A 13,783-nucleotide genomic window follows, 5' to 3' on the forward strand; every position below is an offset into this window, starting at 1 on the left:
GGATTTTCATGTTTCGGATGCTTAAATCATGCAGACATATTTCTGAAGCTGAAAACATGTCAGCGTCCTGCCCTCACAGACCAAAATAAAACTGTCCAGATCAGGGGCGGAGCTACAGGGGGCAGGAAAAAGCTTTGCCTCCCCACCTTCCCCCAATTTTTGAGTCAATATTAGTATCATTTTTGTTTAAGATTTGGAAACAATCAATACACGCTTCTTTACGCATTGCAGAAGGACCAGAAGCAATATTTTAAAATTAAATCTCAAGCCCTTCAAAATGTTTGCTACGCTCCTGTATTGTGTATGCTTTCAAGATATTTCTAGATTTTTTTTTTGTTGCTACAGCTTTACATTAGTTATATCACCTCAGCTAAAATATAATAATAACAATAAAACAGTTTGAGATACACAGTTTGAGATACACATTTTGATCCTTTCATTTGTAATGGCCCTCCACTGTGCTGTCCTCATTTGCCACCCTTCCAAAGTCTTTTACCCCCCACCACCCTAGTCAAATGTTTTAGGACCGCCACTGGTCCAGACAGTGTTTGGATCACCCAAAAACAAGAGCTGCATGTCACGAATGAAAGAGTCCAGACAACAGCAGGGTGGGTCCAGCTTGAGAGCAGGCAGAATGAGATGAAGTAATGCGGAGCGAGTAAATGCAGATCTTAAAGAAAGTGGACAGTTGGGAGGGGAGGGAGGGAAGCCAGGCATGCAAAATGGGAAGGAGGAAGGAGGGAGACGGGGTGAAGGGAAGAGAAAACAATGAAAGATCATAGAAGAGCATGTTAGGGGGATGTGTGGCAGAGAGAAAGAAGAAACTGAGTCATGAGGATAAGAGGAGGAGGAGGAGGAGGGAAGTGAAGGATCTGCTAATCAGGGTGCTTTTACTCCAAACCACCACAGAACATCTTTCTTGGCGCTAATTGGCACTTTATGGTTGGGTGTTACGGATAGAAAACGAAGTTATGTGGCTTAAAATGTAGGCAGTGATAGAATGAGGAACCAGCACGCGGAGATGTGTGCTCTGAGGCCCTGTGGCGCGGCGACAGGGCTTTATGTTGCCTTGGAACAGATGCATGCTGACTTTTTGCCACGCAGTTATGAATGAAGGTGTGAGACACAACTCAGAGCTACAGCTGTGTTACTACTGGGGAATCTTCAGGCTGCTTTTGCATTGATAATCTGCTCTTAGTCCTGTTTTCGGTCCGATCCAAGAAGTGTAGATGAAAGATCTTCTTCTGTCTATGGTTATGTCCGAGTACCTTCAATAGTTGGTGCACTATTTAGGGTGTTTGCCATTTTTAGTGTCTAAATCTAAAATTCCAAAATCTAGTGGAAATTTACCAAAATTCTCTTTAGAAATCTAGCGTGCATTTTCTGATGATTGATTGTACATAAGAACTGGACCGAGTGAGTGTGACGTCACCCACTGAAACTGGATTAACTTTCGAATGCAGTTCTGTCGCCATTTTTTTGGACACTGCCATGTTGGAACCAGTAAACTGTGATTGATCCAAGTCGTCTGAGTCATCACTTCTACAGCAACTACTCTCGCCAATCAGGAGTGAGCTTGTTGGAAGGCCACAGCCTTACCACTTGAAAAAGTGCTTGGGAGAATCTGTCAATCAAACGTTTCGAACATTTGACACAAAACCAAATACTTTTAATGAATCATCTGAATGGCCAGTTTATATCTTGAATAACTTGCACTTCAGAAAAAACATCTTGGAAAAAATATATATAATTAGCAAGAACAAGTAAAAAAAAGTATCAGACCAAGAATGGTAATTGTGACAAATAGAATGACTGAGTAACAGCTGATTATTTCTCTATAGAAGTCTATGGGATTTTGGCTTCTTGGAGCCAGCAGGTACTTCCTGTTTGGAAAACTAGAGGGGCGGGGTCACTCAATCCAGTTTTCATATACCATCAATGATTGATCCTCACTACTGTTGATTGGTAAACATGGACCACAATGGTTTTTAAAAAGTTTGTCCTTTCAAGAAATGCATGTACATTTCAAGTTGTCGTCACCAGAACACGGTGGATTAATCTCTTCGTAAAAGGTTATTGTTTTATTAGGTTTTTACTTTGGCAAATTGGTGACATTATATTCAGAGTTAAAAAAATTGTGAGCATGTGTCTGAATTGCATTAACATCTAGGGCACTAGATGGTCTGACAGCAAAGTCTTTTGAAGGTTAGGGTGTTGTGAGGACATTTAGACATGTAATTGCAGCTTTCGATGCTCCACCTAACAGAGCACCACCACTTCAGAGTTTCTGCTGGAGGACACTGACAGGTTCAGATGTTTACATGAATCTTCTCCTCTCTGGCAGGTTGCAGATGATTCTACACTGAGCTGCATTAATGATGGGGTTTTACAGACCAGCTCCAGGATCCAGAACATCTCCAGAGTGGTGACCATTGCTAACACTGCAGCCATGTCTTTTCTGGCCAGGTAAAGTTTAAAAAGAATTTTTTTTTTTGCATTAGATGTTAAAAAAAAACACTCAAAAGGAGCTGCAGAGTTAGCAGAATTTATGTTTGAAATGTAAATGTTTATACAAAACAAAAAGAAAAAAATGTCACATTTAGGACATTTATTTGGGACTGCAGGTGAGGAAGGTATGAAAGCAGCATTTTGAACAAAGACGGTTGCAACTTTACGTCAGGGGTTATTGGCCCATTCATAAAAAGTTTACTTCTATCAGGAAAATGTCAAACAGTGCAAATGTGCTTTGTTCCAGCTTGCATTTTAACCAAAGAAAGATGCAATGGTGGCTTATTTGCAGAAAAAGAAAATATGGAACATCTGGCAAAGGACAAGCATAAAAATAAAATTGAGCATCGGAAATCTGGTGTTGCTTTTTGTAAAATGTGCTCAAACTGCATAATGAGTGCTCAGAATCACATAAAAAATGGTAGAAAAAAAACTCTTTTGGCTTTTGCAACTGTTTTTTGAACTCTGATTCAGACAAGCAGAATCTGTCCAAAGAAAACAAGAACATTACCGGTAGTTTGCTTGCAAGGGAATACTGGTGTGATTCAGGGAAAAAGGAAGTGCAGATGGAACAACCTGTGATGCAAAGACAGGAAACAAACCAAAAAACATCAAATTCAGTTAAAAAAAATTTGGAAAAATCCAAAAAAGTGAAGATCATAAAAAGGGAAAAACCACGTTGTTGGTGTTAAACATTTAAAGATTTATCAATATGCTTTAACTAATTATTTTGATTGTTTTTTTACTGTTGTTTGTAGTAAGTCTGAAAAACTACTGATCAAAAATCACCCTAACATTTTCTGTACATGTATTATGCTATAAATTATTATCATTATTATAAAAGAAAAATCAGACCTATGCTTGTTTATTAATTCAAAAGCTTTTTTAGTTATTTGGCTCTACATTTCTAACAAGACTGTTTATTTTTCCACCGCTTTAAATAGGTAAAATTCTTTGTTTTTGTTGAGTTTTGTCTGATCCAGACAATTCTTAACGTAACCAGTAAACCTCTGAGTAACAGTGTTAATTATAAACTATTTATTTCTCATATGAAAGGTTTTTTATTCATTTTTGATATTTTAAAGAAATTCTGGTCCATGTTACTTCCTCCAAAATGCTGCCTGAACACTGTGGAAATGTTAGTTGTGAGAGCCATTAGTAGTCACTTTTCCTTAAATACAGCCTCTAACCCCTCCCATGCTTAATGCCTCCTCCTCCTCCTGCAGGGCGGCCGAGAAGCTCAACCTGACACTGAGAAAAAAGAACCAAGCCTCCGATCCAGCTCCCTCCAATGCCTCCACCTGCTTCAGAGAGATCATCCAGAAAAACCCACCGCCCGTCCCCACCTGCCTGCTCCAAGCTGCTGCTCGGACCAAAGACTCACCCGATGTTGGCAAGGTGGATCTACAAATTCTCACACATCTAAATCAAAAGTTTTAGCCTCTATAGTGAAGACATTTAAAGTACAGCACATATAGGAACAGTTCAATTTACAGTTTACATATTGAAGAAATTGAATCAGTACAGAAGCTGACAGAATAAGTGTGGATTGGCGATGTGCTTTTGGCAGCACCGACTATCGTCTTTCCACACGGACACCATTGTGGAAGCACATTCCTTTTTTTTTTTCTTCTTTAACCCGTCATGTGGCAACATAAAGAGATCTCAGTCAATTTGGAGGAGATCCTATATCCCTCCGCCTTCATGATACACTGTTATGTGGTGCTAATGCCTCCATCTCCTTCCTCCCAATCCTTCTCCGCACCTCCTCTGGGAGCGAAACTGAGATAGATCAATATGGCTGCCTGCCCTGCCTTTGTCTCTTGGCTGGACTCTTGGGTTTAGTGTAGAGTTACAGCTCTGGGCTCTGCCACACCTACCTGCACCCTCAGCTGTGTGGATCAGCAGCTTTTTTTAAAATGTTTTTCTTGAATAATTAAACTAATAAATTGTTTGGCATTATGCTTGAAAAGAATCAGGGGTGTAGTTTTGCAGGATGGATCAGAAAAGTGAAAACGGAGAATGGATAACACATGACAGATGGACTGTGGCTAAAGACAAAGAGGGATGATGTCACTGAGCTGTAACACAATCCCATGCAACATCGAGACAACCACAAACGTCCCGGTCCTGGACACATTTTGAGCACAACTGCTGTCGGAGAGGTTGAAGGTACATCATGCCATGTTGCGTGCCGGGACAGGAGCGTCAATGCGAAACACTCCATTGACACAACATTCTGAGCAACATTCTCTTAACTGGATTGGGGGACCAGTTGTTCACTCACTCACCAAATGTGAAAAAAAGGGGGAGGGGGCGTTATACATTGTGGGACACATTAATGCTGCTAATTAGGTGATTTTATTTCCACTCATTACTACTCGGGCATCGCACTCAAGAAATGTTACCTAAAAACTAGAGACAGACAAAACTTTTTTTCACATTAGCATTGTTTGGAATTTTCAAAAAAGGTGCATACATTTTTAAAATATAAATTGTACTGAAACTCTTTCTTGTACCCAGCTTCCTAACCCTGTAACACTGGAGATGTCTCCCGCAACAGCAAAATAACACACGATCTTTGGACATGTATGATTGTATTTATCTGCAATTTAGATCGGAGTGTAAAGATGTTCACGTTGCTTGTCGTAAAGGAAAGCCCGACAGTTATGTCAGCTTACAGTGTCAGCCAGGTCAGTCTTGACTCTTCGACTGTTTAGACATTTACCGTATATCCTACGAATTCTGATGCAAACATAACACTTTAAACATAACGGCGCATACTTGGTTTTCTCAGCATCAGAACCAGCTGGTTTACATTGATTTTGCACTTCACTATTTTAGGGGATTGAGTATCAGCGCAACACTGCTTTTCCCCATTTCCGAATTACCTTTATTGCGTAAACGGTTGAAGAATTAATTAAAAGAATGTCAACACTGGCGCGAAAGCTCTGGTGTTGGAATGTTAACCTACAGACAGGAGCCCATGTGCAACTTCATTGAATTCTGAAAAAGTTTAAGGCTCTGCACAAGACAAAAGATGTAGATCACAGACATCAAAGGGAAGTTTAAATATAGGTAGATAGTCAGCCCGCATCATCACCAGGACCCCGTTATCCCACCACATCACACCAGTTCTCCAAAACTTACACTGGCTTCCCATAAAACAAAGGATTCGTTTCAAGATTCTCCTCATAACCTTCAAAGCACTCCATAACCTGGCTCCACCCTATATTTCTGATCTTCTTCACATTTCCATTTCCTCCTGGTCTCTCCACTCCTCTTCCTCTCTCCAACTCCATGTCCCACCTGCCCGTCTAGCCACCATGGGGGGCAGAGCTGTCAGTCGCTCCGCCCCTCAGCTATGGAATTCTCTTCCTCCTGATCTACTCAATACTGACTCTCTGCCACAGTTCAAATCCAAAATCAAGACTCATCTCTGCAAACAATCATACAGTTAATCCATTCAGTTAACACAACTTAATTTGTCTGTTTTTATCCTGTTTTTTATGTCTTCTTTACGTTTATCTTTATGTTTATTCATGTTTTACTCTGTTGATTTCTTATTGATGTTTTATTGTTTGTTTTACTGTTGTTCATATTTTTAACCTTGTACAGCGACCTTGGGTGACCTGAAAGGCGCTTGAAGAAAAATGTATTATTATTATTGTTATTATTATCCCTTCTTTGATGGCATCCAGTAGACTAGAATGAGAACTCTGATGGAAAATTCTAATTCTAACTGACATTCAAAACCTTTATTAATGTTCAGAAAGGGAATACAGTGGTTCCTTGATTATTGCAGGAGTTACATTCCATAAATAACCTGCGAAAGGTGAAATCCGCAAAGTAGTGTTATAGCTGTTGTAAGGTAGTAAAGTTCCATGAAGACATGAACATTTTCTAATTTTTTTCTCTTGTTTAAACTCTTAAAGTTCAAACCTTCACAGAAAAACAAGTCCAGGTTTACAGACAGAAACCCAAAGATATGATCGAGATCGAAGATATATGTAAATGTGGCAAACTGAACGCATTCTGGACGGGTGACAGGGCACGGAGGAGAATGATTGACAAGGACAACAGCCAATCAGAACGCAGAACAAAGTGCACTTTAAAACAAAAAGCATTTAAATTTGGATAGATAGATAGACAGACAGACAGACAGACAGACAGACAGACAGACAGACAGACAGACAGACAGACAGACAGACAGACAGACAGACAGACAGACAGATAGATAGATAGATAGAGTACTTTATTAATCCAGAGGGAACTTGCATATCCATCCATTGCTACTCAAATACACAAACATTCAATAGAAGTTTAAAAAGTAGATGAGTAATGAATAGTCATAAAATCATAAAATAAGCACACTGGTAAGCTGCAATATATTGAGGGACCACTGAATAATAATTCAGAGTCAGTTTAACTGTAATGTTTGGCTCAGACTTAGCTTGTATTTGCTAGATTTTTGGCCCATTTTTGCTTAGATGTGGCCTTAAATACGCTCACGGTTTGTTTTTTGCTAAGCTGCATTTGTAACCTTACATGACCCCAATTGTGAATTATTTTTTTTAAGCGTTGAACATTGCTTAGCCTCCCTGTCACTCATGCTGAGTCTGGAAAATGCAGTTTTAGGTGGTAATATGCAATAACCCAGGTTAGCATTTATTTATCACAGGTGTTGCTGGCAACACATTTGAGCCAAATGTACCTAAAGTTTTTCAAATGTGTCTCCTGTTAGCTGAGCAAATAGTCTGGCATTTGCAAATGCAAAATTCACCAAAAAAACAACAACATTTAAAACAGTTTTAGAGATAATTGTGTTTTTTGTCAGTTTATTCAATGTTTCCTCATTAGTTAATAACAGTTTGTCATTGAATGAGTCGCATAAGAGGCAACGCACTGAAGCTATGTGACTTACAAACTGAGTATGCTGCTTTAAATTTGCCAGCGTCTCGTTCAATGCTAATCTCATTTGACAGCTAACCTCTTTTTACTGCCAAGAAACAAGCGGAGCATCAGAAAATGGAACCAAGGTTTTCCACTCCCATACAGAGCACAGTGCAGAGTGCTTGATCTTTCTGTTGCTGCTCAAATTCATATTAAATCGCAGAGCTAAAGCACAGGTATTTGGCAACTCTAAAGACTCTTTTGACACGTCCTCATTAGAAAAAGTGACAGCATCTCCATGTTTCAGCCTTTAGAGCTTCTGCATTATTGCTAAAAAGCTAAAACTGGTTGTAATTAATAGATTTGTTCTTAAACAAACTTTATTAAATTATTTTTGACGGCAAATCTTGGTTTTTAATGTTAAATGTGCAAATTTGTGTTTCTAAAGACAAAGGCGCCACAGAATATGCAGTCAAAGCAGATCACGCATACTTCAGGCATTAAATAATGATAATGTTTTCATCCTGGTATCTCAGAGTAGGAAAAAGGGTTCCTGCTTATGCAGCATTGTTCTACTACATATGCAATGCTAAGTTTAACATGAATGGGCACAAACACACACAAAAAATGAAACAAATCACTTTTCATGTCTTTTTTTAAGCTGTTTTTGGTTGAAATAAACAAAATCAGATTTGAAAAACTATGAAATTGAGGGCAAATGTAATAGTAGTGAGATTAGATAGAGGATGAATAAAATAAAATGTGTATGGTGCATTCAGGTGTGATAGGACGTCCTTAAGGGGTAAGATGACATTTTAACCCATAAGAACCCAAGGTGACATCAGTGTAACAGAAAGAACATCAGAAATGGATTCTGTGGTCCACTTGGTTTGTGGTAAAATACACATAATTTTATTTTTAAGAAATAGTGGGTCTGGGTTCTTATGGGTTAATAAATTTGTGAGTGAAGCGGTGATGCAGAGATCAGAAAGAGATACTTTAAACATTGTTGAGCCGATATTAGACAGACAAGCTGATAGAATCGTTAACGTGTTTAGTGGAAGTTTAAGGAATAATGCAAAGAGCTCTGAACCAAGTGACCTTTACAGAGAACCAAACAGATCTCAGTATGTAACCAGTACATAACTGTCCGGCAAATGGTTGAAAACATGATTTTTTTTTGCAACACAAAAATAAAAGAAATGTGCTGGAAGCATAAAATAATGCATTGAATCCAAAATGACATAGTAAAGTTGAAACAATGTAATGTCGCAGGGTTTAGACTCTCATTCATGGAAAGAAAATTTATGTCAAAAAAGGAAGTAAAATACAAATTTGATCATGAAAATAAAATGTCCAGTGAAAAGTTCAGTATTTTTTGGAATATAAGTCTTGCTTTTTTGCATAGTGTAGTTGGGGTGCGACTTATATGTGATTTAAAAAATAAATAAATAGCAACAACCACTATAGGGCACTGTAGGCGTGTATCAGTATTTGCTTCTAACAGAAACACAAAAGCGTGTAAATGAAGTGTGATTTAAAAAAAAGGAGGCTTTTCTGATTTAAATGAATGCCTTAAAGACCAACTCTGATTAAAATTGTGTTTTTTGGTGTTTTTAACATGTTCTTGTTTCTTTTTCTCTATTATATTAAGAAAATTAAGATTGCGTTTCTGAGTATTTCTTCCTTTCAAACATTGTGAATCAGGAGCAGAAGAAAAAAATGCAGTTTGACAAGAGCTTATTTGTTACGTAGAAAATACGCTGGGTGGGCAACAAGCTTCCTGCTCCGCTCTATTCTGATCCATCCATGTGTGGAGAAATAGATCCATGTATGTCATTGTTTTCCTCGTCTGATCTGACATCTGGTTCAAAACTGTACGCTTTAAGCTCCAATATTGCTCGCCATTGTTGTTGCAGCGATGATGTTAGGTTTGGGATGTGAGGGGCTGTAAGCTGGTGGGGGACAGTGTAAACAGGAGGGGAAGGCGGGGCAGGGTTGCTCAGTACCAATGGTTTCGCCCACAACTCAGAGGTGAATATCTAATAAACTCCTGCCGCTCTGCAGACACTATGTCCTAGAAAACAAATGAAGTATTTTTCTCTTCTCTACCGTGGTGCGCAGGTCAAAGTTGTGCTGAGGGTGAGCAGGATGCTGTCGGACGGACAATTCCAGCCACCTGTCCTCCGGATTGACTCTTCCAGAAAAAGGGTCATCGTAATTGAACCGGCGTCCAAAAACCTGAGCCACAGCACGATGACTCTTGGGAGAGAAAACAGGAATCCACTCAAGACGTTCAGCTTTGATGCTGCGTATTCTCAAGATTGCAGCCAGGTGGGGAATTTTTAAAACAGTTATAAAAGTTTGGGTTTTGACGTCATGTCTTGGTTTCAATCTTTGCAAGCTAATTCCTGGTCTAAAGGTCTTACCACTTGCTTGTTTGGGTGTGGTTAGTAAGGGCACCATTCGCCAGCATCACATGTACGTCATAAATGCGTGTTACTTCCACTAGACGCATGACAATGGTGCGTTCCATTTTCATCACGTCCCTTGAGGTGGCCGCATTAGCTTCAAGGAAACAGCACATCTGCACTCCCTTCAAAATGCAGCCGCTCCTCTCTATGAGCCTCTATGAACCCAGACAACCCAAAAACCCACAGCACCCATACAGGGTGGACAGCCTTCATTGTTTGAGCTCAGTGTACTTCAGAGTTAGCGTGACGAAGCTTAAAGGAGTCTTCAGCTGAACTGGATGATGAACCACACGATGTCTGTCGTTTTGTCTGACCAGGCGGATCTGTGCACAGGCGTCCTGGCTGATGTCATCCGCTGCGTGCTTAGCGGCAGCGATGGATGCGTTCTGGGTCTGGGATGTGCTGATGTGGGTGAGTCATCTGTCGCTGCGAGAGGCCACAGGTCAAGATGAGAGTGGAGCACTTTTACCCATCTATGCACCATCCTCCTCTTATCTCCATTTTCTTTTTTTGTCTTTGTATCAATCTGAACTCTCCATTCTCCTTCTCTTGAAGCTTCACCATTCGTGTTGTTTCACAAGACTTCATGACATTTTTAAATTCTCTGCAGAGAGGAAACAAAAACTTGGCCATTGCCTGCAAACAAAGTGGGCTCTAATGTGTGGCTATTAAAGGGAAGGGAACCTGCATTTAGTACGAAAGGGGCTAGGAAAATTTGTGACACACTTGCGCACACACAGGGCAGTGTCTCCTTGCTTTGTCACGTGACACCACTCTCCGTAAACCTGATTAAATTACTTGACCAAAACAGACTAGATGTGGCCTGCAGCCAGCAGGATATCAATCTCCTTCATGGAATAGCGTTCCCCCTGAAAAAAACGGCGGGCGGCTTGGCCTTTAATTGGAGTAAACCAATTCCCTTATGCTCATTCAATTAGAGTTAGGATAAGGCAAGAGAAGGTAAAACAAGCCAATATTTCAAAAATGAACATGGGGCAAAAGTGCAGCAGAAAATATAGTTTCGAGCATTTCCATTTTTTTTTTCTTAATGACGATCTCTAAATGTCAGACAACCAGAGACCAAAAAACTCTGAAGGTCAATCCGCACAAAACAGAGATGGGAAAAAAACAAAAAATAACTTTGGGGGAAAAAAATCAACAAACCTCAACAACCCACCAGATTTTTTTGTTTTAGCCAGTTTTTATCTTATATATTCAGCATTACCTGCGCTGTACACTGTCCTCTGTGTCTCAGGATCCTGGTCCAGCATGGTGGGGAGTGGTGAGAACATCCAGAAGCTTGGCCTGATCCCCTGTGCCATCTCCTGGCTGTACAGTGCCATCGAGCGGCGTAGAGAGAAGACCTGGACTGAGCTGACTGTGTCGGTGTCGGCCATAGAGCTGTGCTGTGGAGAGGAGGACACGCTGAGGGACCTGCTGGGAGAGGTTGTCCCTTCATCAGGCAGCACCCAGGACAGCCCAAAAGCCCATGTTAGAGTACAAGAGGACCCAGTCTGTGGGATACAGGTACAGGGAAAAATGGGGTTTGGGGAAAATATTACTATTACATTTGTTATTTAAAAATTTGTGATTGCATTGGTGGTTGTTGTTGCTCACCTTTTGGCAAATCCCTTCAGGGTCCACCACAGCGAATCACATTTCACTGATTCCCACAGGTGGTTTGGTAGAGATTTTTACGCCTGGTGCCTTTCCTGACCCAACCCCGCATTTTATCTGGGCTGGGGTCCGGCACAGGGAGACCCAGACTTGGGCTGTATGCTATTATTGGTCTATGTGAGAAAAACTTTTATTTTGCAAAGCGTTGATTTTCTCCATTATGAAAGGGACTAAAATGAAATAAAATTATATTTAGGTCCTTTTAAGATGTTATTTATTTTTTATAACACAACAAAGCCCCAACTTCCATTCCTGAAACAAAGTACCAAAAGTTGCAGTTCCTCAAATGACCAGCAGGTTTTACGAGGGCGCAATGTCTCATTGATTTCCATATCAAACAGTCCAACCTAAGCTAAAAATCTTCAGTCTGGTATAAAGAATTTTTTTGAAATTTTATTGCTTTTTTTCTAATCATTGCAACTGTTTGGGGCTAATTTTAAAGATATATATCATCTGTTTTGTACATTTGTAGAGGTGTGTATTTTGATTGGGAGGTTGGTGGACCAGTCCAGTTAACATATGACCATAGTTACCGGTAGTATTTTTATGGACCATTAAACAACCCAAATACTCTGTGTCAGACAGGTCCCAGTGCACTTCATTTACTAGTAAATTAGCTAAATTTACTATTGCATCTGACTCAACTTTTCTCTGCTTTGTTAATCAGGCTATGGCAGATTACATTGATTAGATTACGGCTGTTTTTTGGTAAATAAATCAACATTTTGGGTGTTTACTTATTAAGGGAAGAAACCAATTCCTGTTTTATCTCAAATGACTAAAATGAAGTAATTAATGATGTCGATGTCATTGTCGTCAATGTCGTTTCATTCCAGATCCGCAACCACAACCGAGTGAAGGCCCCCACAGCAGAGCGGGCCGCTTCTCTGTTGGATGCCGCCATCGCAGCCCGGCGACACGCCGACTTTATCACATACCTTTGCCACAGCTCCATAATGTTCTTCACTCTCTATGTGCAGCCGCCACGCACAGAGAGCAGCACCATCGGAAAAGGTTGTTGTTGGATGCTAATTTTTCCAGCTTCCCCTATTGATTGTTGTTAATAACCTGTTAGACTTAATAGCAAATTTGGCAAAAAAAATAAAACCATCCAGCTTTAAATATGTCTAAAAAATAATTCATAATAACATGCAATTGAAAAAATAAGCAATGAAATGTCAGTGCCCATCTAAAAGCAGTACCACCTGATATTTAATAAATCTAGTTCAACTAACATATGAAGCAAACAAAATCGATTTTAGTCAACAAAATATGTGAAAACTAGAACATTTGATTTGAAAATAGAGCACATACCATTTCATATTACACAAGTTTAGTATTTCTCAGAAACTGTGAACAAGCCAATAAAAGACATGTAAACTTTAATATTTCGTACTTTTTATGAAATATTTGTTTTTGTTTAGAAACTGTAAACAAACACAAAAAAGACGTAAACTTTTTCATTTGAAATATTTTACCAAATTTTTGAGTTTTCTGTTTGTGCAGTCCCCATCCTGACCCATAGACAGCTCTTAATCACAGGCTTCACCTCACTTTGACCCAACATGTGTCATTTGGCCTTTCACAATAACTCTGGCCTTTCACAATAAAAGCCATCAATATTTCTCAAGACGAGAAACTAACATAAACTAGAAGGAGCTGCATTTCCAGAAGAAAATGCAGGGTTGAATGCTGTATTGCTGAAAGAAAGCTTAATTTGTAAAAGAAATGGCTGAACTGAGCTGAAAGAGCTTAACATTTTAAAAGTAAAATGGTTAAAATAGGTGAAAACCTGTAAAAGAGGTTAAGCACAGTGATTCCCTATGTATTTTAATGGAGCAAAAAATCCTGGAACATCTTAAAAAGTTCAATGATTTGAATGACCAAAAGTAATAACTGTAATAAGTTGAAAGATTTGAATATTTTCAAAGTTGAAAGGTAGAAAATTTTGAAGCGTCCGAACCGGGTGTCGAACCGCGAACCTCATGTACCATAAGTTCCCAATGCATTTTAATAGGGCAAAAATTCCCGGAAAAACTGGAATATCTTAAAAAGTACAAGGATTTGAAAAACCAAAAGTCATAGCTGGAATAAGCTGAAGGAGCTGAACATTTTAAAAGTTGAATGGTTAAAATAGGTTAAAAATTGTAGAAGTAGTTAAGTGTCAAAAAACGGCGGAAGATAGTGTAAATAATAACTAGAAGGAGCTGCATTTCCAGAAGAAAATGCAG

General features: G+C 39.4%; 1 protein-coding gene across 2 annotated transcripts in view; it reads left to right on the plus strand.

The window, feature by feature from the left end:
- LOC105357228 (kinesin-like protein KIF26B) overlaps positions 1-13,783 on the plus strand; it is a 53,813-nt gene that overhangs the window by 6,772 nt on the left and 33,258 nt on the right. For both annotated transcript variants that reach the window (XM_023953203.1, XM_011492007.3), the window contains 6 exons: positions 2,345-2,466; positions 3,735-3,906; positions 9,526-9,735; positions 10,193-10,286; positions 11,131-11,402; positions 12,389-12,566. In XM_023953203.1, coding sequence (XP_023808971.1) covers positions 2,345-2,466; positions 3,735-3,906; positions 9,526-9,735; positions 10,193-10,286; positions 11,131-11,402; positions 12,389-12,566 — 1,048 coding nt within the window. The remainder of the gene's footprint in view (positions 1-2,344; positions 2,467-3,734; positions 3,907-9,525; positions 9,736-10,192; positions 10,287-11,130; positions 11,403-12,388; positions 12,567-13,783) is intronic.

Source organism: Oryzias latipes, chromosome 24 (genome assembly GCF_002234675.1).
Source record: "Oryzias latipes chromosome 24, ASM223467v1".
Lineage (NCBI taxonomy): Eukaryota > Metazoa > Chordata > Actinopteri > Beloniformes > Adrianichthyidae > Oryzias > Oryzias latipes.